General features: G+C 63.0%; 6 protein-coding genes across 6 annotated transcripts; 2 read left to right on the top strand and 4 right to left on the bottom strand.

Moving 5' to 3' along the window:
* Positions 1–1,148: 1,148 nt before the first annotated feature.
* CHURC1 (churchill domain containing 1) lies at positions 1,149–3,173 on the top strand. The gene is made up of 4 exons (XM_082284059.1): positions 1,149–1,209; positions 1,290–1,425; positions 2,248–2,318; positions 2,757–3,173. The coding sequence occupies exons 1-4, from the start codon at positions 1,171–1,173 to the stop codon at positions 2,847–2,849; spliced, it is 339 nt and encodes a 112-aa protein (XP_082140185.1). The 5' UTR covers positions 1,149–1,170; the 3' UTR covers positions 2,850–3,173.
* Positions 3,174–3,930: 757 nt separating this feature from the next.
* GPX2 (glutathione peroxidase 2) lies at positions 3,931–4,587 on the bottom strand (the record flags this gene model as incomplete). Its single annotated transcript, XM_082284060.1, has 2 exons — positions 4,360–4,587; positions 3,931–4,281 (listed from the first exon to the last, which is right to left on the bottom strand). The coding sequence occupies exons 1-2, from the start codon at positions 4,582–4,584 to the stop codon at positions 3,931–3,933; spliced, it is 576 nt and encodes a 191-aa protein (XP_082140186.1). The 5' UTR covers positions 4,585–4,587.
* A 1,149-nt stretch (positions 4,588–5,736) lies between these two features.
* On the bottom strand, positions 5,737–8,963 carry RAB15 (RAB15, member RAS oncogene family; the record flags this gene model as incomplete). Its single annotated transcript, XM_082284057.1, has 7 exons — positions 5,737–5,892; positions 6,004–6,069; positions 6,984–7,073; positions 7,152–7,229; positions 7,320–7,380; positions 7,523–7,583; positions 8,840–8,963. 7 exons carry the CDS (start codon positions 8,961–8,963, stop codon positions 5,737–5,739), a joined length of 636 nt encoding a protein of 211 aa, XP_082140183.1.
* Positions 8,964–10,502: 1,539 nt separating this feature from the next.
* Positions 10,503–14,848, top strand: LOC309574400 (protein farnesyltransferase subunit beta). The gene is made up of 12 exons (XM_082284056.1): positions 10,503–10,644; positions 11,528–11,592; positions 11,749–11,821; positions 12,062–12,153; positions 12,439–12,585; positions 12,659–12,742; positions 13,386–13,472; positions 13,548–13,677; positions 13,760–13,892; positions 13,985–14,096; positions 14,174–14,288; positions 14,710–14,848. The coding sequence occupies exons 1-12, from the start codon at positions 10,564–10,566 to the stop codon at positions 14,818–14,820; spliced, it is 1,230 nt and encodes a 409-aa protein (XP_082140182.1). The 5' UTR covers positions 10,503–10,563; the 3' UTR covers positions 14,821–14,848.
* An 884-nt stretch (positions 14,849–15,732) lies between these two features.
* On the bottom strand, positions 15,733–18,819 carry MAX (MYC associated factor X). Its single transcript, XM_082284058.1, has 5 exons — positions 18,050–18,819; positions 17,844–17,870; positions 16,707–16,814; positions 16,377–16,500; positions 15,733–15,971 (listed from the first exon to the last, which is right to left on the bottom strand). The coding sequence occupies exons 1-5, from the start codon at positions 18,143–18,145 to the stop codon at positions 15,787–15,789; spliced, it is 540 nt and encodes a 179-aa protein (XP_082140184.1). The 5' UTR covers positions 18,146–18,819; the 3' UTR covers positions 15,733–15,786.
* A 215-nt stretch (positions 18,820–19,034) lies between these two features.
* On the bottom strand, positions 19,035–22,174 carry UNC93B1 (unc-93 homolog B1, TLR signaling regulator). Its single transcript, XM_082283641.1, has 12 exons — positions 22,144–22,174; positions 21,753–21,841; positions 21,525–21,669; positions 21,294–21,447; positions 21,055–21,216; positions 20,857–20,986; positions 20,684–20,777; positions 20,480–20,604; positions 20,225–20,407; positions 19,882–20,155; positions 19,530–19,648; positions 19,035–19,436 (listed from the first exon to the last, which is right to left on the bottom strand). Exons 2-12 carry the CDS (start codon positions 21,831–21,833, stop codon positions 19,170–19,172), a joined length of 1,734 nt encoding a protein of 577 aa, XP_082139767.1. The 5' UTR covers positions 21,834–21,841; positions 22,144–22,174; the 3' UTR covers positions 19,035–19,169.
* Positions 22,175–22,574: the final 400 nt, after the last annotated feature.

Below are 22,574 nucleotides of genomic sequence, written 5' to 3'. Positions count from 1 at the left end.
GCACAGCGGCGCCCCCCGGCCGCCAGCGCCACCGGCACCGGCAGCAGCACCAGCAGCACCGACACCGGCAGCACCGGCATCGGCAACATCATTGGCGGCAGCACCGGCGGCAGCACCGGCGGCAGCACCGGCGGCACCGGCACCTGCAGGGTGCGGAGAGACGCAGCGCCCCGCCGACGCCCGCGGGGGTCCCGGCCATCCCCCCCGGAGAGCCCACGTGTCCCCCGCTAGCCCTGGATGCCCCCCAGCTAGTCCTGGGTGTACCCCATTAGCCCTGGATGCCTCCCAGCTAGTCCCAGCCATGCCTCAGCTAGCCCTAGGTGTCCTCCACTAGCCCTGTGAGCTCCCCAACTCGTCCTGGGCACCCCATAGCTAGACCTCAGTGTACTCCAGCTCGTCCCAGGCACTCCCTGATTAGCCCTGGGTGATCCCCACCAGCCCTGTATGTCCCTCAGCTAGTCCGTGGTGTCCTCCACCTAACCCAGGCAGTCCCCAGCTAGCCCTGGATGACCCCCAGCTAGCCCAAGCCCCCCTACAGTCATCCCTGGGTGTCCCCCACTAGCCCTGGATGCTGCCCAGCTAATCACAGCCAGGCACCCGGCACCTGGCCCTGGGTATTTCCCACTAAGCCAGGGTGTCCCCCAGCTAGCCCAAGCCCCCCTACAGTCATCCCTGGGTGTCCCCCACTAGCCCTGGATGCTGCCCAGCTAATCACAGCCAGGCACCCGGCACCTGGCCCTGGGTATTTCCCACTAAGCCAGGGTGTCCCCCAGCCAATTAACAACACCCTACAGTTGGCCCTCAATGCCCCCCAGTAGCCCTGGATGCCCCCCAGGTACCTCCCGGGGTCTCCCACTAGCCCTGGATATCCCCCAGCTAATCCCAGGCAGCTCCCAGCTAGCCCTGGGTGCCCCTCGCTAGCCCTGGATGCTCCCCAGGTCACTCCAGGTGTCCCCCACTAGCCCTGGGTGCCCGACTAGCCCAGGGCCCCCCCGGTTATTCCCGGTTGCCCGAAGCAGCCCCACGGCGCCTTAGGCCCCGCCCACTCCATCAGGCCCCGCCCACTCAGCCCCAGGCCCCGCCCCCGCCCGGCGCCCGAGCCCCGCCCCGTCGCTAAGCCCCGCCCCTCGGCGCAGCTCTCGCGGCATCTGCGGGTGAGGGCGGCGCGAGATGTGCGGCGGCTGTGTGGGCACCGAGTACCCGGAGCGGGTGAGGGGGGGCGCGGGGGGCTCCCGCACCGCCCCGGCCACCGGCACCGGCACCGGTCCCAGCCTGTGCTCCCGCCCTAGGGCACCACCTGCCTGGAGGGCGGATCTTTCCTCCTGAACTTCGTGGGGTGCGCGCAGTGCGGCCGCCGGGACTTCGTGCTGGTCGGCAACCGGGCCGCGGGCCTGCACGGCGGGGAGGAGATCGTCACCTATGACCGTGCGGTGGGGGGCACCGGGGGAATGAGGGCCCGGGGAGGCTTGAGGGGGTGGGGGAGCCTTTGGGATCTGGGTCTTGGGGTTCTTGAAGGTTGGGGGGCCTGAGGGGACCTTTGGGGTCTGGGGCTCTTTGAGGGCTGAGGGGGACATTTGGGGCCTGGGGCTCAGGGATCGCGGAAGGTTGGGCGGGGGGCTTGAAGGCTGGGAGGGGTCGGGGGTCCGGGAGTGTTGAGTGCTGGGAGAGACCTTGGGTCTTGAAGCTCGAGGGATGCTGAGGGCATTGGGGGACCTTTGGAGTCTAGAGCTTGGGCGATGTTGAGGGTTAGAGAGGGCTGGAGGGGACCTTTGCGATCTGGGGGTCTTGAAGGCTGGGGGGCACAGGTGGAGGCCTTGAAGGCTGAGGGCTGGGGGTAACATTTGGATTCTGGGATGTCTTGAGGGCTGGGAGGGAGTCCTGGGGTGTGGGGCGTGAGGGGGAAGGCTCAGAGGTCAGAGGAGGGGGAGGCCTAAGGGAGGATTAGTTTGAGTAGGGGAAACCTGGGGTCTCAATATTTGGGGGTTCCTGAGGATGGGAATGGTGGATGCCCAGGAAGGGGGTCTCAGGTTCTAGAGGAAGTGTCAGGGAGCTGCCAATGGGCATTAAGGGAGGTGTGTTGCTGGGAGGGGAATTTTGGGGGCTTCATGCTTTGGGGACTGGGACATCTCTGCCCCGGGGGTGAGGGCAGGCACAGAGGATTGGGGCCTGTCCCAAGACATGGGGAGTGGGGGGATACCCCAGGGACAGTGTCCATGTCCCCTCACCCCACTGTCCCCTGCCCCACAGACCTGTGCAAGAACTGCCACCACCTGATTGCACGCCATGAGTACACCTTCAGCATAGTGGATGACTACCAGGTTTGCCTCTTGTCCCTCAGAAGCCCTTCCCGGCTCCTCTGCCTCTGGAATTCCAGACCTACCCTTCCATGGGCTGATTCCCACCTTCCGTGGGATGGAGCCTCAAAGGATTCAGAGCCACGTCCCTGTGCTCAGGGCTACCTGGAGTCCCCCCAGCACTAATCTGTGCCTTGTGGGGGAAGCCCAGCGCCGCTGGCATGGGAATGTGGGTGATGGGAGGGGGCTGTGACCCCCATTCCTCATTCCTGGCACATCTCCTATGCAGCAAACCGCTGGAAAAAGGGCTCAGGGGAGCCAGTGGGGCTGGAAACAAGATCCCCTGGCTCCGATTGCAGTCGGGGATCGGGTACCAGATCTGGCTCGGGTTTCCCCGTGGGGGAGCAGATGCGTGGCAGCCCCCCTTTTTCCAGCCCCCCCCCCCCCTTTTCCTTCCCCCAGGAATATACCATGCTGTGCCTGCTCTGCGGCCGTGCTGAGGATTCTGTCAGCATCCTGCCTGACGACCCTCGCCAGATGACCCCGCTGTTCTGATCCCCACCTGTATCCTGGGATGAGCTTCCAGGAGCTCTGGGAGATCCCTGGATCCCTGGAACTGTAATACCTGGGGACCACAGTGTCCCTAACATGATTCGCTCCTCCAAACTTCCAGCCTGGATGCAGTGAACACCTGACACCGGATGCTCCCATGTTTCTGGAGCCGTTTGGCTCCAACCCTGACTGCAGGGATGGGATGCAGTGCCACGGCCTGAGCCCCCCATGTGCTGAAGACATAAAGGGGTCCCCAAAACAGTATCCAAAGGGATTCCCACCCCATCCCGCCTCAGGAGCTCTCCTGTGTGGGGCAATAAATGTGACATGTGACAGCTTGGTGGCACAGGCAGGAGTATTCGGGGGGTGGGCTTCACTCCCTGGAGCTGGTGAAGGGTGTTGGGGGCTGATGCAGGGGACTTTTCTTCATCACAGGAGCCTGTGGAATTCCTCCTTAGCCCTTTCCAGCATTGGAGAGCCCACTGCACTCTCCCAGTGCTCTCTTAAACCCTGCAGAGAAAGGACTTGGATCATTTTCCCTTCCCAAGGAGTTGGTTTGGGGTCACTTCCCCCTGCCCTGGGGTTTGTAACCTGGCCATGCCCTGCTGGGAATTCCATATTCCTGAGGCGGGAAGGAGCTGGGTGTGGGAAATCACTGCCCTGGGGTGGGTGAGGTGTTGCTCTTGGCACCCAGCCCCAACAACACCCACGGGGAACTGGGTGCAACCGGCCTGGCACCCACCTATCCCTGAGCCACCATTTCCTGGATCTGGCACCTCAGGGATGCTTCCTCTTTCCTGCTCACCCCAACAGCCCCCAAAAACCACATGGTATGGGTATGTTCCCTAAAACCTTATGAATCCAGTTACACTCCCAAAAACCACACAGATCTGGGCATGCTCCCTCCAGCTCATTTATTGCCACCAGCCCGCACCACCCCAGCGGCTCCAACCCTCTGCCCCCATCGAGCCCCCTCCCCATGGAGGTTTCGGAGGGGGCTGTCACCCTGCGGAGAGCTGAGGCCATCCCGGGGTGACACCAGAGCCAGGATCACACCAGAGCCAGGGTCACGCTGGAGCTGGGATTACTTGGCCAGCTTGAGGAGACGCTGGATGTCAGGCTCCAGCTGGGCTGTGGGCACACGGGGGCTGTAGCGCCGGAACGGTTCCCCCTCGGGCCCCACCAGGAACTTCTCAAAATTCCAGGAGATATCGGAGCGCCGCACAGGGCTCCAGGTGACAAAGCGGGGCTCAGCCATCAGGTGTGTGGCCTCGTCGGCCGGTGCGGGCAGGTGAGCCTTGAGGTAGGCAAACACGGGATGGGTGTCGCTCCCGTTCACCTGACATTTCTGGAACAGGGTGAAGTTGGGCTCAAAGCCACCCCCGGGCCGCACATGCTTTAGGGTGTTGAGGATCTCCTCGTTGGTGCCGTTCTCCTGTGGCAGGAAAGGAGAAATCCAGAGCCCTGTGTTTCCCAGCTCCTCACCCCCTGCCTCATAGCCCACAGGACTTACCTGGTATCCAAACTGGTTACAGGGGAAGCCCAGCACGACCAGCCGCCGGGGGTAGCGGGCTTGGAGCTGGTTGAGCTGGGTGTAATCCCGCACTGTGGTGCCTCAGAGCGATGCCACGTTCTCGATCAGGACTACACGGCCCCGGAAAACACCGAAATCCACCTTTTCCCCCTGCAAGGAGGTGGCGCTCAGGTCGTAGAATGACTTGGCGATGGGGACGGTCATGGCTGCAGGCGTGCGGCTGCTTGTGCTCGTGCCCTGTGCTGCCTCTTAAGGGCTTCCCGGTGCTCACGTCATGGTCCAAAGGTCTCCAGGCCCTGCCGCGGCTCGGGAGAAACCGGAGCCGCCCATCCCACCCATGGAAGGAGGAAGATGGCACAGGGCCAAGGTGATGCTCTACCTGCCTCAATAATTCATGGCACGGCGCGATGCGGCTGCTCATCCCAGTGCCTGCAGGATGTGGGATGCTGGGAGGGGACACAGCATGTTCCCGAGGGTTGGGAATGCCGGTGAGAGTTGGGGAATAACAGGAGTTGGGGAATAACAGGAATCAGGGAACTGGGGCTCTGTGGGATGGAGGAGGAGGGCACAAGTGCCCTGGTACTCCTTGCCTGGTGCTGCCATGGCATCACCTCTGGGGCTTCCTGTGCTGCCCATCTCAGTGCCCACCTGTCACAGGGCCCACTGGTGCCAGTGCCAGCTCCACCCTTGGGCCTATCTGCTGTGGTGCCCACCGTTGTCCACCTAGATCCCAGTGGGTTCCACTATCTTAGTGCCCACCATCATCCCAGTAACCACCCATCCCAGCCTGCCACCATCCCACTGCTGGCTCATTCCAGTGCCACCACCAAGCTTTCTGGCCCTGTTCCCACAGCTGGAGCTGAGTTGGTAGCCTGGTGGGCCATGGTGGTGGCCTTGGCACCCCACGGGCACCATGCCCCATGCCGCTGTGCCCAGCCTGGAAAGGGGACACCATCCCGGCAGCCCCAGATCACCCTCAATTATTGATCACTGCTCGGGTGTCCATGCCCAGGCTGCGCCTGCCACCATGGCATCATGCCCGCAGCCCCCCCGGAGCACACGGACCACCAGCCCCTCCAGCATCACCTTTATTCTGCAAACCACTGTGTAAAATCAGGGGTCCCACGGGCACGGGGTGGGCATGGGGTAGGCACACAGCGCCTGGACAGCCCCCACCCCACCCGCAAACTGAGGGGAGCACAGGTGCCAGGATGGGGGACCCCCTTGCCACCTTCCCATCCCCCTGTCCTGGGAGTGTCCTGTGTAGCCCCCCACTCCATGGGAGCTGCCCCAATCCTGCCCCCACCATGCCCCCTGATACAGCCTGGGGAGGAGGGGTCAGGGGGGTCCCAGCCTTCAACACCAGCAGGTTTTCGGGGTGTCCTCGCTCCCCAGGGGCTGCTGCTCGTCCTCCTCCAGCCGGGCCAGGGTCGGGGCACAGGGCAGCCCCCGCAGCTCATCCAGTTCTTTGCGGTGCGCCTGCAGCACCAGCTCCGTCAGCCGCGTGAAGGACTGTGGGAGAGGGGTGAGGTGAACCTGGAAGACCCCTCCAGTATCCCCTAACCTGCCCAGGCCAACCCCAGCCCCATCAGAACCCCTCCAGCCCCCTCATTTCCTTCATACCTCCTTGATGTTGAGGTTGCTGCAGGCACTGGTCTCGTAGAAATCCATCCCGTATTCCCTGGCCAGCTGCGGCACCAGGGGTTTGGCGGGGGGGGGAGGGGGGTAGCATGATTTGGGGGCAGGGGGGATTCAATACCCCTGGCCCCCCTCTCTGGAACGTGCACAGCTGGGCACGGACAGACAGGAGAGCTGTGGGGGGTGGCTGGCATAGGGGCTGGGTGCTGGGTGCAGGGGGCCCTGGGAGGGGTGCTGGGTGCTTTGGGGTCCAGAGGTCACTGGGAGGGATACTGGGGGGTACTGGGTGCTTTAGGGGTGCAGGGGAGCACGATGGAGGTGCAGGGAGGGGTTGGGAGTCGTTGGAACCCTGGGGGTGCACTGGGCAGTCAAGGGGTTTCCTGGATGCTCTGGGAGCTGCAGGGATAGTCAGTGGTCCCTGGGTTCAGACTGCAGGAGCACGGGGGTCCCTGGATAAAGGCAGGACTGCAAGAAGGCTATTGGGGTCCATGTGGAATGCAGGGGGGGCTTGTGGAGGGTCTGGCCATGCTGGGATTGCAGGGAGGTACACTGGGTGCTTTGGGGGTCAAGAGGTCCCAAGGGGGACACCGAGGGGGTCACTTTGTGCTTCAGGGGTGCAGGAGACCATGCTGGTGGTGCAAGGGGAAGTTAGGGGTCCCTGAACATTTTGCAAGTGGGGAAGAGGGAGCCTTGGGGGTGCACAACCACCGGGGTGGAGGGAAAGAGGGTTCCTGGGCACTGGGGGAGCTGTTTCTGGGGTGCCTGGGTACAGACTGCAAAAGGGTGGGGGGTCCCTGGTTGTGCTGGGAGGGGCTGGGGATGCTTGGGGGTCCTGGATAGAGGTAGGGCTGCAGGAGGGCTGTCAGGGTCCCGAGTGCAGAGGGGATCAGGGAGTGGCTGGCCATGCTGGGGGTGCAGGAGGGGTCCTGCCCCCGGGGGGGGGGCACAGAGCAGCCCCCGCTCACCTGCAGCCCTTGCTCTTTGGGCACTTGCCTCTTGTGCTCCTCGTCTGCCTTGTTCCCGATGAGGATTTTCTGGACGCCGTCAGGTGCATACTGGGCAGAGGAACAGTGTAAGGACCCCCCCACACACACGACTGGGGAACCTCTGGACCTCCCCTCGTTTACCCCCACCTCATCCACGTCGCTGGCCCACTTCACAATGTGCTGGTAGGAGCGCTCACTGCTGATGTCGTACACCAGGAAGATGCCCTGCAGGGGGTGGGGGGGGCAGCCGTTGACACCCCAAAACTGTGCCTCAGTTTCCCCTCTCCTGTGCACCAGGACAGGGAACCCCCGTACCTGTGCCCGCCGGTAGTACTGCTTGGTGATGGTCTGGTACCGCTCCTGGCCGGCTGTGTCCCTGCCCGGGGACAGCGGGTCAGTGCTGCCACCCATGGCATGAATTGGGCAGGGCTCAGCCCCTACCTTGGGTGGGGGGAGCGGGACTCAGACCCACCAAAATTCCTTCCCCCTTCACCCCGGGATCCAGCGCTGCCACTCACCAGATCTGTATCCGCACCTTGATCCCATCCACTTCGATGGTCTTCATCTTGAAGTCGACGCCTGGGGTTAGAATGGGAGAGGTTGTGGGGTGTCCTGGTGTTCCCCTCTGCAGTCACTGGGGGCCCTCTGGTCCCCCCACCCGTCCTGACCCACCCCACGCCCCACCATGGCCTGGTGCTGGTCCCCACAGCCGGTGCCTGGCCTGGCAGGAGGCCTCGGTGCCAAATGGTGATCCTGGTGCTCCCAGTTCCCTGGTGCTGCATCTGTCCAGTGCTCCCAGTTCCCCAGTGCTACGGCTTCCCGGTGCTGTGGCTGCCCAGTGCTCCCAGTTCCCGGCTGCACGCTGCTCCCGGTTCCCCTGCGCCAGAGGTGCCCGGTCCTCCGGGTTCTCCTGTGCCCATGATTTCCTGGCTCCCATATACTCCCGGTTCCCTGAAGCCGCGGCTCTCCGGAGCCCGCGGGTTCCCAGTTTCCCCGTGCTGCAGCTTCCCGGTGGTCCCGGCTTGCGGGTGCCCACGGTTTTACCGTTTCCCGATGCCCACGGCTTCCCGGTTCCCCGGTGCTGCGACTCCCGATGCTCCGGGTTCCCACAGTTTTCCCCTTCCCTGGAGCCCACGGTTTTCCCTCTCCCCGCTGCCCACGGTTTTCCCGCTCTCTGGTTACCTGTTTCCCCATGTTCCTAGTGTTGCAGTTCTCCAGTGCCCACGGTTAACCCTTTCCCGGTGCCCCCGGTTTTCCCGTGCCCACCACTCCCCGGTTCCTCGGTTCCCACGACTGCCAGCTGCCCTGGTTTCCCGTTTCCTCGATCCTGTGGCTTCCCAGTTCCTCGGTAGTCCCGGTTCCCCGATGCTCACGGTTTTCCCGTTCCCTGGGTTCCCATTTCTCGGTTGCTGCGTCTCCCTTGTCCTCCCGGTTCTCCGGTTCCCACGGTTTTCCTGCTCCCCCGTTGCCCATTTTCCCGTTTCCCCAGTGCTGCGGCTTCCCAGTACTCACGGTTTCGTGGCGCCCATGGCGCCCCAGTTCCCCGGTTTCCCTTTTCCCCGGTACTGCGGCTCCCAGTGCGCCCGGTTACCCGGTGCTGCGCCTCCCCATTGCTCCCGATTCCTTGATGATCCCGGTTTCACGTTTCCCCGGTGCTCCCGGTTCTCTGGCTTCCCGTTTCCACGGTGCTGTGGCTCCCAGTCTTCCTGGTTGCCCGGTTCCCCGATGCTCCCGTTTCCCCGGTGCTGAGCCTCCCCACTGCTCCCGCTTCCCCGATGCTCCCGGTTCCCCGTTTCCCCGCTCCCGCGGCCGCCGTGCGCTGCCGCTGCCGGTACCGATGGTGGAGATGTGGGCGGGGTGGAACTGGTTGTCGGTGAACCGGCAGAGCAGGCAGGTCTTGCCCACGCCCGAGTCCCCGAGCAGCAGCAACCGGAACAGCACGTCGTACTGCTTGGCCATGGCGGGCCCGGGCCGCCGCCGCCGCCGCCACACCGGGGCCGCTCCGGGGCCGCGAGCTGCGCCGCCGCCGCGCCGGGCCGGGCTGGCACCGGGGGATGCACCGGGGCGGGGCGGGGCGGGGGCGGTGGCGGCGGGAGGGGGCACGGGGGGGGGAAACGAGGGGGGCGACACCGGGGATGGACCGGGGGATGCTGTGGGGAGCGGGGAGGGGACACCGGAGATACACCAGGGATGCACGGGAGATGCCGTGGGGAATTGGGCGGCGACACGGGGGATGGACTGAGAAGGGAGCTGGGGAGAACAGGGGGACGGAGCCAGGAATGCACCGTAGGATACATTGGGGATGCTCTGGAAAAGGGGAGGTGGGAGATGGGGATGTACCAGGGGGCCAGTGGGGACTCTGGGGGCTCTGGGAGCACCAAGGGTGCACCAGGGGTTGCTCTAGGGGCATTGGGAAGGGGACAGAGGGGTGCAGCAGGGGACACTGGGGTGACACAGAGCTGCACCAGGGGAACTGGTGACACTTAGGAAGGATGGGATGGCACCCAGCGGGACATGGACAAGGGTGGGTTGTCCTGGTTGTCGTGTCCAGGGACAAGGTTCCCATGGGAACATCGTGGGGGTCAACAAGGCCAAGGGCAGGGTTGGCTCATGGATCAGGACAACTCCTGAGATCAGTGCAAGATGGGGGTGATGGGATGGAGAACAGCCCAGATGAGAGGAATTTGGGGCTACTGGGGAATGAGAGGCTGGATACGACCTGTCAACGTGTGCTGGCAGCCCTGGAAAGTCACCCATGTCCTGGGCTGTGTCACTGGGAGTGTGGGCAACAGGTGATGGGGGCATTGTCCTCCTCTGCCCCACTCAGGTGAGACCCCACATGGAGAACTGTGTCCAGCCCTAAAATCCTTTTCATGGGAAGGACATGGAGTTGCTGGAGCAAGTCCAGAGGTGGCCACAGAAATGCTCCGAGGGCTAAGAACAGGCTGGGGGAGCTGGGATTGCTAAGCCTGGAGAAGAGAAGGCGCCAGGGAGAGCTAAGAGCCCTTTCCAGTGCCTACAGGGGCTCTAAGAGAGATGGAGAGGGACTTAGGATGAAGGCATGGAATGCCAGGACAAGGGGGAATGGCTCCAAAGTGGAAAAGAGGAGGTGGTGATTGGATATTGGGAAGAAATTCTTCACTGTGAGGGTGGTAAGGCATTGGAATGGATTTCCCAGAGCAGCTGTGGCTGCCCCATCCCTCAAAGTGTCCAAGGCCAGGCTGGACAGGGCTTGGAGCAACCTGGTCCAGTGGAAGGTGTCCCAGTGTCCCTGCCCATGGCAGGGGGTGGAACTGGATGGGCTTTAAGGTTCTTATCAACCCAACCCGTGGATTCTATGATGATGCAAGACATGACGTCACATCACGACGACGCAGCCGCCCGGGGGGGGTGTGGCTCTTCCGCGCACGCGCGCCGGGGGCGGGCGGTGGGGGCGTGGCCAAGAGCGAAGGGGCGTGGTCATACGGGAGGGGCGCGGTCACGCGTGGTGGGCGTGGCCAGGAGCGCGGCCGCGCGTCCCCTCCCGGCCGCCGTCGCCCGCTGCCCCCGCGGCCGCAGCATGGCGGGAGCGGCCCCCGGCCCCGGCGGGCGGCGGCGGCTGCGGGACGATGGGCTGCGGACCTGCACCTCCGCCGAGCAGGTGCCGGGGAGCGCCAGCGGCTGCAGCGTGGCGCGTGGGGTGCCGGGGGTGTGGGGTGGGGTGTGGAGTGTCGTGGGGCTGGGCTTTGGGGTGCCATGGAACTGGGGTGTGGGGTGCCGGGCTGCCGTGGGGCTGGGCTTTGGTCTCCCCTGGGGCGGGGCTCAGGGGTGCCGTGGGACTGGGTGATTCCTATCCCAGCATCCCCACGCAACTAGTGTCCCCACACCCCCTGTGACAACACCCCAGCCACCAATGTTTTGAGGGGCCCGGCGGTGCTGACGCCCACCAGCCACGGCAGCTCCCGCGGGGCACGTCCCCCAGAACCAGTCTGGGGAGGGTGAGGGGTCCTGGGGCAGCCAGACTCTCCCCTCCGTCCTTCTGTCCTGACCTATGCCCTGGCAGCTCCTCCGGGGGCTGGAACGGGGTAAAAAGTGACTCCGGGTTTCCCAATCCATGGGGTTCTTGCTCAGTTCCGTCCTGGCAGGACACAGTGCCGTGAATGCAGGTCCCCGTGCGGCCCCTCCTCACCCCTGAGGCTGATCCCGGGGTATTTTCTTGAGGATTACCCTGGCTTAGGGTGTCCAAGTCCCTGGTCATCCCAGCGTGAGCGGGAGGAGGGTGTTTTCCATAGCAGTCTTGGGATGAACCAAACTCAAGCTGGATTTGTAAAGCAGCACAGGATGGTGCTGGATTCTGGCATAAATCGGGGCACAAAACTCCTGGGAATTCCTACTCTGGTTTTTCTGGGTGAGATGGGGCTGTGAGTCGGATAAACCCCTGGGATGGGGGAGAAGCTGCGGGGCTCGGTGGGGATTGTGTTTGGGATGTGCGGAGCCTCTTTCCAGAGCTCAGCATAGTCTTTATTCCCATTTTTCCTGACAAGTCCAAGGTGGAGGACATCGTGCAGGAGGTCTATGATGCCTACAGGACAAACCATCACTCCTCACAGTGAGTTTCAAAATTCTCAATAACCATAAATAATTCCCATTCCAAAAAAGTCTTCGACTCCAGTGGGTGCTGCAGTAGGATTCTGCCCCTCCTGCCACTGTCCCCCTGCTTTTTCAGGACACCCTACCTGTTCATCCTGTCCTCTCTGTATTCCAGGTACGTCCTGCAGCGGGAGAAGCACTTCCATTACCTGAAGAGAGGCCTCCGGCAGCTCACTGAAGCCTATGAGGTACCAGGAATGCCAGATATCCCACCTGGAGCCACTGGCTGGGGTGAACCCATTGCCCTGGGGCTGTCACCAGGATTGTTTGTCGCTGGGGGTTTGCCAGCCCCAGAGTGGACTCAGCATTCCCTGTGTGCCCATGCTCATCCCAGCGATGCTCTGGGGATTCTCCTGTCTGTCTCCTCACTCCCGCCTGCTCCTGCTGTGTCCAGTGCCATTCCCTGACTGTCCCCTCTGTCCCTGCAGTGTCTGGATGCCAGCCGCCCCTGGCTCTGCTACTGGATCCTGCACAGCCTGGAGCTGCTGGATGAGCCCATTCCCGAGTCAGTGGCCTCTGAGTAAGTGGGGAGAGTCGGGGGGACCCCACCATGGCCACTGTCCCCGCGGGGCACCCGCGTGACTCCGGAGGTGCCACCTCCCGCTGTCCCCAGAGCAAAGGAGCGCTTTGTCTCCCTGCCACCGTCAATGCCGCCCATTCTTCCGGCGGCTTCCTCGTGACGACGGAGATGGGAGGGTGACACCCCCGGCTTTGACCTCGGGGGGATTCACGAGGCTGGGAGGGGACATGTCACCCCACCGGGGTGACACAGGTGACACTGTGCCCCTTCCCCACCTTTCTGCAGCGTCTGCCAGTTCCTGAGGCGCTGCCAGAGCCCCCAGGGTGGATTTGGGGGGGGTCCTGGCCAGCACCCCCACCTCGCCCCCACCTATGCCGCTGTCAACGCGCTCTGCATCATCGGCACTGAGGAGGCCTTCGGCATCATCGACAGGTCCGGGGGGCTGTGGGAGCTGGGGGGAAGGTGAGGTGTGTGTCCCTCCTCTCATGGCTGCTGGCTCCTGCAGGAAGAAGCTCTTGGAATACCTGCACTCGCTGAAGCAGCCGGATGGCTCCTTCCTCATGCACGTGGGTGGAGAAGTGGATGTCAGGTGGGTGAGGGCTGCTTGGGGGGGCTGTTTTGGAGGGCCTGGGCATTTTGGGGAGCCAGTGCTGGGAGTGGATGCTATGGTGGCGAGCTGGTGCCATTCTGGGGATTCAGTGCTGGGACCTGCCGATGTTTTTGAGAGCCAGTATCATTTTGGGGAGCTGGTGCTATGGTGGGGAGCCACTGGTAATTTGGGGTACAGTTTTGGGGAGTCAGTGCTGTTTTGGGGAGCAAGTGCTGGGAGCTGGTGCTGTTCTGAGGAGCCAGTGCCATGGCAGGGTGCAGTTTTGGGGACCCAGTTGTGTTTTGGGGAGCTGGCAGTTTTGGGGAGTAGGTGTCAGGGAGCTGGTGCCACATGGGAGTACCAGTGCTGTTTTGGGGAGCTGGTACCATGGTGGGGAGCCATGCCATGGGGAGGTGTAGCTTTGGGGAGCCAGTGCTGTTTTGGGTGCTTGTGCCATGGCAGGGGACCAGTGACAGGAACTACTGCCATGGCAGGGTGCCGTTGCACGGAGCTAGCTGGGTCAGGGACCTTGTGCCATTATGGGGAGCCGGAGCTGTGGCGGGGAGCTGGTGCCACTTTGAGGTGCCAGTGCCACATCCCTGAGCACCCATCTCCTGAATCTCTGAGCGCCCTTTTCCTGCAGGAGCGCCTACTGCGCTGCCTCAGTGGCCTCACTGACCAACATCCTGACACCCACGCTCTTCGCTGGGACAGCTGAGTGGATCGCCAGGTGAGATCTGGGGACAGGTGGGGGACGGGGGATGGCATTCCCAGCATCCCTGCCACCCTGACCCTGCTCCCACAGGTGTCAGAACTGGGAGGGCGGGATCGGCGGCGTGCCAGGCATGGAGGCACATGGTGGCTACACTTTCTGCGGCGTGGCCGCGCTGGTCATCCTCAAGCAGGAACATCTGCTGAACCTCCGGAGCCTGCTGGTGAGTGACCCCTCGCTGGGATACTGGGAGTTTCATCCCGCCTGGGATCTCTGGTCCCACACTGACTCCCATCACCCCACAGCACTGGGTGACCGGGCGGCAGATGCGCTTCGAGGGTGGATTCCAGGGCCGCTGCAACAAGCTGGTGGACGGGTGCTACTCCTTTTGGCAAGCCGGGCTCCTGCCCCTGCTCCATCGGGCACTCCATGCCAGGGGTGAGTTGCCACAGGCTTCCTCTGTCCCCAGAATGGCATCTCCAGGGATTTAACACCTTCGCTGGTGTTTCTCCTTTGGGTTCCCCTTCCAGGCGATCCAGCGCTGAGCATGGCACACTGGATGTTCGACCAGCTGGCACTGCAGGAATACATTCTCCTGTGCTGCCAGTGCCCAGCTGGAGGGCTGCTGGATAAGCCAGGAAAGTGAGTGCAGGGGGGAATACAGGGCTGCCTGGCACCCCAGATCCCCCCTCAGCATCCCAATATCTCCCTGGATGCAGATCCCGGGATTTCTACCACACCTGCTACTGCCTGAGCGGGCTGGCCATTGCACAGCACTTCGGAAGTGGAGACCTCCACAATGAGGTGGTCCTGGGTATCCCTGAGAATTGCCTGGTAAGCGCTAGGTATTTCTGGGGTAGGCAGGGATGAGCTTCCAGGGCTCCCCAGCACTGAGAAAGTCAGATCCTATGGCAGTGGAGAGTTGGGGTTCAGCCTAGAGAAGAGAAGGCTTCAGGGAGAGCTTAGAGCTGCTTCAAGGGCCTGAAGAGCTACAAGGGAGCTGGAGTTGGGCTTTGGACAAGGGCTTGGAGTGACAGGACAAGGGGGAATGGCTTCAAACTGGAAAAGGGGAAACTGTGTCTGCCCCATCCCTGGAAGTGTCCAAGGTCAGGCTGGACAGAGCTTGGAGCAACATGGGATAGTGGAAGATTCCCTGTGCACAGTGGGTTGGACTAGATGATCCTTAAGGTACCTTCCCACCCAAACCATTCTAGGAGTCCGTGATTAACATCCTCCATCCCTCTCTTTCCCACAGCAAGCCACACACCCTGTCTACAACATTGCCCCGGAGAAGGTGGCGAGGGCGGTGATGCACTTCCTGCAGTATCCTGTGCCTAGCCTGGATCCGGCATCTGCTGCCGAGTAGGGGGGTCCTGCTGCTGGCTCAGGGTGCCGAGCCCCGGGAGCGAGCGGCACAGCCCATCCCCGTGGTGGCTGGCCAGGCAGAGCGAGGTGCTCAGGGTGCTAGCAATACCAAAATCCAGCCTGCTCCAGGCCCAGTGTCCTGCTGTCATCCTGGCCAGAGCCGAGGTGGGACACGGGCTCTGGCAGAGCTTTTTGGCATCAATAAACCAGAAGTGACACCCGCCGTGTGCTGGAGGCCCTGGGGATGCGGAGCAGGAGGTGATGCCACGTCCAGCTGCGGTGGCATCACTTCTCCCATTCCAAGAACATGCAGTAACCATGGGGGAGGATAAAATAAGTGGAATTTTGGCTTTTTTTGTTTATTATTTATAGTCTTATAGTAAAGGGAAGCCTTAACTTGCAAGACAACTCTGGGCAGTATGTACAACATACCTTAGATCCATGGAATGGCATCAAAATAGGGGGAAAGGGGCACCTATGGGGCGGGGATGGGCCACTGAAGTTCGGAAAATGCCACTGAGGTGGGGAAGGGTCAAGGGAGGGAAAGAGGAGGAGAAGGAGGAGGGGGTGGGGGGGGAAGGAGCCCCCAAGCCTGGCTCTGTGCTCTGCCGACTCGGGCAGGTGGAGTTGCACACGGAGAAAATAAATAGGGAGATCCCCCCCAGTGCTTGCTCCTTTTTTTGGGGGAACTGCCCGGCTCCTCCCCGCTCTGGACTGCACTGGTCCCCGGGTATAAATAGAAATGCTCCTATAAAACCAGGAGGGAAGGGGAGGGGGGTTGCTAGCAGAGGGGAGTTGGTGGGGGAGTCTCCCCCCCAAGTCTTTCTGCTCAGCCTGGCCGGCTCCCCCCGGGGCCGGCGCGGTGGGAGCGGGGAAGGGGCCGGGGAAGGCTGGGAAGCTGCAGTCCAAGAGCTTCTAGGAGCGGAGGGAGCGAGTCCTGCCGCAGGCTGGGGGGCGGCGGGGGGGCCTAACTGGCCTCCATGCGGAGCTTCTTCCTGTTCTGCGGCTCGTCGGGCTCCGAGTCGGAGCTGGAGTTGGAGCCGCCGTCGAAGGCGGAGATGGCGCTGCCCTTGGGGTTGGTGTAGAGGCTGTTGTCCGCGGGATAGCTGGCCTGGAGCTGGGCGCTGGATCGGGCCTTCTCCAGCGCGCGCACTGCGAGGGACGGCACCGTGTCACCCCTGGGCCCAGCCCTGCCTGCAGCCCAGTTCCTGACACGCCCCAGCTCCCACCGGATCCTGGAGCCTGAGCTCTTCCAGACCCCAGATCCTGCCAGACCTCAGCTCCCACTGAATTCTGGACCCTGATAGACCCTGGTCCTGCCAGACCCTGGTCCTGCCAGACGTCAGCTCTTGCCAGATCCCAACTCCCACTGGATCTCAGCTCCCACCAGATCCTGAATTCTGATGGATCCCATCTCCTTCCAGACCCAGGTCCCACTGGATCTTGGATCCCAAACCCTACTGGACCCCAGATCCTGGCTCCTGAACCCTGCCAGACCCCAGCTCCTGGATCTCAGGTCCTGCTAGACCCCATTTCCAGCCGGATCCCAGCTCCCACCTTGCTGCTCCAGCAGCGCGTTCTGCCGCTTGAGGTCGTCGATGTCCTGCTGGTGTGTGTTGTTTTTCCGGCGCATGTACTGGATGTACTCTGTGGCTTTGTCCAGGATTTGGGCCCGGGATGCCTGTTGCAATAGTGGGAAAAGCCAGAGGCAAGATAAAGACCTAGTCCAGGGGGCAAAACTGGAATTTCACCTGCCTCATCCCACCCTGGCTCTGGTCCTCACTGGGGACTCCTGTGGCACAAGAGAGCCTTGGGAATGCCCCAAAGTGAGAAACCTGGACCATGGGTGGGTGCTGTCCGTGCTCCCAGCACACTCCATAAACTCACCTTCTCTCCCTGGAGCGAGGGCACGGAATCCCGCAGGCTGTGGAAGCTGTCCTTGATGTGGTCCCTGCGCTTGCGCTCCAGTGCGTTGTGATGAGCCCGTTTGTCGGCCTGGCGGGGGGGACAGGGGTGGCACCGGGTGGAGGCCACCACCTACACCCCCAAAAATTCCCTCTGGGAACCGCTGTGGGAGCTCGGCTGAGCCTCCAGGGCGGCTCCGTGGTTGTGACGCCTCCGGCTGGGCCGTGAGGGCGTGGGAAGGAGGCGGCTCCCGGTGCTTTCGGTTTCCCCAGCTTCCTGCTGCCGGGGCAGCTCCGGGCCCCGGGGGGGGCACAGCACTTTCCCCCTGCAACACGGCCACCTCCTCCCCTGCCCCCCAAGCAACCAGGCACAAAACCCTCCCATGCCCTCTGTCAACCCCTTGTGCTGTACCCCCTGTGCCCCCCAAACATAGCCCCACCCCCCCAAGTGACTCGGCCCCACACACAACACCCCCCCAACACCCCTGCTTTACCCCAAAAAGCCTCCCACTCCCCTTCCCCTAAAGAGCCCCGAATCCTGCTCCACAAGACCCCAAGGCCCGCTGGTGTCCCACCCGTAAGACCCCCAGCCCCACAGGACACTCCCAAACCCAGTTCCCCCACTCAAAAGACTTGACTCCACGGATCCCCTTCCATGTCACAGCCCCCAACCAAAATAAGACCCCCAACGCCACAGGTGTCCCCTCTCCAAGCCCAACCCTCCTCTGCAAAAGACCCCCAGCCCTACTGGTGTCCCCCCCCTTCCAAGATTCCCAATGCCACAGGACACCCCCAAGGCCAGATTTCCCCCTCCAAGACCCCCATCCCTACAGATCCCTCTCCATGTCACAGCCCCCCCAGGAGACCCCAGCCCCAAAGGTGTGCTCCCCTCAAAAAGACCCCCAACGCCACAGGTGCCCCCCTCAACACCCCCAACCCCACTGATGACCCCCCAGTACCCCGATCCCCACAGGACACGCCTAACACCCCGTTGCCCCCAGGACCCCCATTCCCCCGCTCCCCTTCCATGTCACCCCCCTCCCCAAATCCCGCCCCCTCACACCCCGGCCCACGTGCTCCCGATCCCGGGGGCGCTGCGGGGCAGCCCCCAGCGACCTACCGCGGACTGAAACCTCGGCTGCTCCTCCTGAGGAGCCCCGACCCGGGCGAGGAGGAAGAGGAAGAAGATGGTGGGGGGGGGGCGCCGCCATATGAAGGAAGAACACACATAAACCAAACATTACCCCACTCCCAGCGCTCCTAACGTGGGGAAGAGCCACGGAGGGTTATCCCAGGGATTGTCCCGGGGTTGGGGGCCCAACTCACGTCGCTCTCCACCTCGATGTCATCGTTGTCGCTCATCGCTCCCGCCCGGGTGAAGCCGCGGGCCGCGCCGCCACAACAACAGCCCGCACCGCGCATGCGCGGAACTCGGGGGGGGGAATGATGGCGCCGGGCGACGCGAACGGTTGCGGGAGTTGTGGTTTGAGTGGGGAGATGGAGGCAGCTTCCACGTGGCGGGGACTACAACTCCCGGCGTACACCGCGTGGGGGCAGCGCGTGGCACGCCGGGAGCTGTAGTCTCCGCTTCGGAAGGGGGCGCCGAAGGTGCGTGGCCAGAGGAGGGAGGAGGTGAGGGCCAAGGAGATGGAGGGAGGGGGTTTATTGAGGGAAAATGGGGATGGGAGGGGTCAGGAAGTCTGCGGGGCCGGCCTGGGGGCTGCAGGTTTAGCTAGTGGGGCTCTGGGACAGCCTGGGGGGGGCTGCAGGGTCTGCCTGGGGCGCATGTGGGTCTGGTCTGAAGGGCTGTGGGCCAGTTTGGGAGGCTGTCGATCTGCCTGGGGGCTCCAGGGTAGCCCTGCGGGGGGCTGGGGGTTTGTCTGGGAACTAATATGGGAGGGCTCAGTGTCTGCAGGACATTGTGGGGGGCTGCAAGCTGGTCGGGGGGCCTGCAGGCCTTGCTGGAGGGTCTGTGCATCTGCTCAGGGGTCTTTGGGCCTGACCTGGGGGATCTTTGGCCAAATTTGGGGGGAACTGCAGATCTGCCTGGGGGGTGTGAGCCTTGTCTAAGGGGCTGTGGATTTATGAGGGGGGGACTCTGAGGCTGGCCTGGGGGTCTGCAGGTTTCATCTGAGCAACTGCATCACAATCTGGGGGGCTATGGGCCTGCTGGGGGGACTGTACCACAATTTGGGGGTCTCTGTACCACAGTTTGGGGGCTGTAGGTCAATCTGGAGGGTGCGGACCTGCCCTGGGGGGTCTATGTGCCGATCTGGGGGTCTATCAGCCAGTGTGGGGGGCTCTGGGCTGCCCGGGGGCTTTAGGCTTAGCTCAAGGGGCTGCAAGCCTGACCTGAGGAGATTTGCAGAATTTAGGGCCCACATGGGGGGAGCTGCAGAACCCCCTCAGGCACCAAGAGCAGGATGGGGCCCAGGCCAGGCAGTCTCTATCCCAATTGCTCCCCATCCTCTTTTGGCAGCTCATCCTCACTGGTGGCCTCGGTTGGGTGCCTGCCTTCATCTTCCTTGTCCCCATCACCGTCGGAGCCAGTCTCATCCGAGTTGTCCTCCAGGTAGCGGTATCCACGTGTTTTGTGGCGTGGGCGCGGGATGCGGGGCAGCCGGACCTCCACGTTGTGTGCCACCTTCCGCTCCATCCACAGGTATGTCCCCACGGCCACCACCAGCGTCAGCAGCATGATGGACAGCTTGGCCTGGAGCACAGGGAATTTTGGGATTGGCGTGGCGCTGTGTCCCCAAAAAGCCTGGAATGTCTCAGAATGGGCTGGGGCTTATCTGGGACTTACCTTCATGGGCAGCCCTGACCACAGGTAGACGGTGAAGATGGCCAGGGCCTGCCACCAGTGGTAGATGGTGAAGATGAAGTCTTGGCGCTCCTTCTTCTTGTACAACATTCCCAGGAGGACTGTGGCAGAGACTGAAGTAAGTGTCCCCTTCCTGTGCCATGTCCCCTTGGCGTGGGGGACAATCACAGCAGGTCTATCCTGTGGATCCGAAGAGTGGGACCACAAACTTGTGGTGCCGGGGGACACGAGGAGAGGATGTGTGGAAAAACTCAGGACAACCCAGGCTATATTGGGGACCACCAAGGTGTTCTGGGGACAACTGAGGCTGTTTTGGGACCTCCCCACTACTCACTGCTGATTCCGGTCTTGTTGAGGGCGCTGCCCGTGCCCCAGAGCACGGCAATGCTGTAGAGCAGTGGTGCCTGTGCCAGGTACCGGGGCTCCGGCGCCCAGCAGAAGAGTGTCACCAGGAGTGCAGCGTGGATGAAGGCTCCAGCCAGGAGTGGGATGTGCCGGCGCAGGCGCAGCATGCATAGGGCCAGGCTGGAGCACGCCGAGGCAGAGAAGCCGTAGGCCATGAGGAGATACGCCAACCTCTCCAGCCCCAGGGCGCAAACACCGTAGTTCTGCAGCAAACATGGGCTCATTGTCACCTGTCCCTGCTCCGTCACCTCCCACCCCATCCCGGATCCTACCAGGGAAAATCCGGTGCAGACAAAGAGCACCTCGAAGCCGCTGTAGATAAACAATGGGAAGAGGTGCCGCAGGCGATAGTCCCGCATGTGCTTGAAGGGCAGCTGGAAGATGTTGCCCCAGCCGATGCTGCGCATGTCGATCTCCTCCATGGGCCGGTACGCCGCGCCGCACAGCACCAGCACCTGTGGAGCACCTGTGGGTGAGGTCCTGCCATTGTCCAGCCCATCCCTGTCCCCTCCCACCCTGGTGCTCACCACCAGCATGGCGAGGAAGGCGGCAGCCATCAGCACACTCTCCACGATGATGAGGTTGACGCTGCGGGGAAGGCTCTGCAGCACTGTCTTGTTGAAGCCAGGCAGTGTGCCGTGGCTCAGGGTCCCTGCCAGTGGGCACAGGTCATGGTTAATCCCAACTGAAGGGCTCCCAGTGCCGTCCTGCACCCCCACCCGCAGCCTCACCGCAGTGCTTCACCGCGAAGAGTGTGTGGTTGAGTTGGTAGAGGTAGTTGTTGAGGAAGAAGACCATGGGCATCTGAGCGCAGACAAAGCTCAACTGCAGGACATAGAGGGGTGCATGCTCAGTGCTGCCAGCACAGCCCCCCGCCCATCCCAGCCACCCCACTGGCACTCACGTGGAAGCAGGAGTAGAAGACTGTCTGGAAGACGATGATGTAGGCATTACAGGCATCCCGTGGCACCCGCTGCCTCTCCTTCTCCTGCTCCTCCTTGTAGTTAACGTACTCGTAGTACTTCTGGGCCATCCTGCATGGAGCAGCAGGTCAGCTGGCACGCTCTGCACCCCCTGCTCGCCCCCCCCCCCGGATGCCTACCGTGTGATGTAGGTGCCCATGGAGGCCCAAAGGGGCACAATGACCCCCCCAATGGCCACGGCAGAGGGCACCAGCGTGTAGTAGCGCTCCCAGTAGTTGCTGGAGACAAAGAGGGCATAGATGCCGACCGCCAGGAACATGGCCCACTTGGTGCCGAAGAACCTGTGGGGGCGAGGAGCGGGAAGCGTGGGTGGCTGCATCGGTGAGCCGTGCCAGCCGGGAGCGCGGTGGGGCCGTACCTGATGAGGACGGGTGTATAGAGCAGCGCTGCCACAGGCGTGACATTGATGCCCATCAGCACCTTGCGGTCGATGTCCTCCAGCCCGATGTTGCTGTACTTCACCTCCCGGTAGGTCTCGTCATAGTGAAGGATCAGCTGCATCTGCAGCAGGCCTGGGGGGTCCAGGGGTGGTCACCCTATGCCCTGAACACCCCAAGTTGTTTTGGGGGGTCCCTGGGAGGTCCCATACCCAGGTAGACGCCATAAGTGAGGGTGCCAGCCAGGCTGGCGGCTACCACGTTCTTGATGACACCAAGGCGCTTTCGGCGGAAGTACTTCTGTTCCTCCTCCTCCTCATTGTAGTCAGGGTGATGAGCACCCACAAAATCGTCCAGCTGTGGGTGATTCCAGCTGTCAGCCCTTGGGGATGGTCACCACGGGCCTGGTTCCTCCCTGGCGGGTGTCCCCCTGGTCTCACCTGTGTCTCTGTCCCCTCGGTGCTCAGCCCGGCGCTTGGCACTGTCTTGGCCCCATCCTGACAGCAGTCTAAGTCCTCCATTGCTGCTTCTGGGGGGCCTTGGATGGTGTCAGGGTGGGGGGCACCCTGTTGGCACCCCAAGTCTTGCACCCATATGTTTTGCACCCCTGTGTCCTGCACCCTCCTGCCCAGTGCTCCCAGCCCTTGCACCCCTACATCCAGCACCTTGTACCCATGTACACAGCACCTCCAAGCCCTGAACCTCTGTGCTCTGCACCCGCAGATCCTGCACTCCTGGTTTGCATTCCTGTGTTTTGCACCCCTACACCTCCAGATCCTGCACCCCGAACCCCGCGCCCCCTACGCAGCTTTGCACCCCCCAGAACTGCACCTCTGGGCTCAGCACCCGCAGCCTCCGCACGCCCCCGGCACCCCGTCCCCAGCTCCGCTCGCCGCTGCCGGAGCCTCTCGGGGCGGGGCGGGCTCCTCTTCCTCTTTCGGTTCGGGCGGGCGGGAAGGGGGTAGTTAAAGGGGCCGTTCCCGGACCCCCCTGCTCCCGGACCCCCGGTCCTGCCCGCACTCCTCAGTGCCCGCCACCCGCGCCTCTTCTCAGCACCCCGACCCCCGCAGCACTCGTCACACCCCAACCCGCACAGCACCCTGACCCCCCCGCACAGCACCCATTGCTCCCCCATTGCACAGCACCCCAACCCCCGCCCCCCGGCCTTCCTGTGACCCCCCAGCCTCCCCAGCGCTCCCACCAGGCCTTGGGGTGGATGCTGCCTCATCGAGGTGCCCCGTGGCACTGAGTGCTGTGCCCTG

This window comes from Coloeus monedula (assembly GCF_965178545.1).
Source record: "Coloeus monedula genome assembly, chromosome: 6".
NCBI classification, from domain to species: domain Eukaryota; kingdom Metazoa; phylum Chordata; class Aves; order Passeriformes; family Corvidae; genus Coloeus; species Coloeus monedula.
This window is presented reverse-complemented; position numbering and strand designations above follow the sequence as displayed.

Coding starts and splice junctions, on each gene's coding strand:
- CHURC1 (XM_082284059.1), top strand. CDS start 1,171: ATGTGCGGCGGCTGTGTGGGCACCGAGTACCCGGAGCGG. Junction 1,210..1,289: donor GCACCGAGTACCCGGAGCGG/GTGAGGGGGGGC, acceptor CTCCCGCCCTAG/GGCACCACCTGCCTGGAGGG. Junction 1,426..2,247: donor GGAGATCGTCACCTATGACC/GTGCGGTGGGGG, acceptor CCTGCCCCACAG/ACCTGTGCAAGAACTGCCAC.
- LOC309574400 (XM_082284056.1), top strand. CDS start 10,564: ATGGCGGGAGCGGCCCCCGGCCCCGGCGGGCGGCGGCGGCTGCGGGAC. Junction 12,154..12,438: donor CCCGAGTCAGTGGCCTCTGA/GTAAGTGGGGAG, acceptor ACCTTTCTGCAG/CGTCTGCCAGTTCCTGAGGC. Junction 13,678..13,759: donor TGAACCTCCGGAGCCTGCTG/GTGAGTGACCCC, acceptor ATCACCCCACAG/CACTGGGTGACCGGGCGGCA.
- MAX (XM_082284058.1), bottom strand. CDS start 18,145: ATGCGCGGTGCGGGCTGTTGTTGTGGCGGCGCGGCCCGCGGCTTCACC. Junction 16,501..16,706: donor CCTCGCTCCAGGGAGAGAAG/GTGAGTTTATGG, acceptor CTATTGCAACAG/GCATCCCGGGCCCAAATCCT. Junction 15,972..16,376: donor CGCGCTGCTGGAGCAGCAAG/GTGGGAGCTGGG, acceptor CGTCCCTCGCAG/TGCGCGCGCTGGAGAAGGCC.
- UNC93B1 (XM_082283641.1), bottom strand. CDS start 21,833: ATGGAGGACTTAGACTGCTGTCAGGATGGGGCCAAGACAGTGCCAAGC. Junction 20,987..21,054: donor ATGGGCACCTACATCACACG/GTAGGCATCCGG, acceptor TGCTCCATGCAG/GATGGCCCAGAAGTACTACG. Junction 20,156..20,224: donor TCTGCACCGGATTTTCCCTG/GTAGGATCCGGG, acceptor TGTTTGCTGCAG/AACTACGGTGTTTGCGCCCT.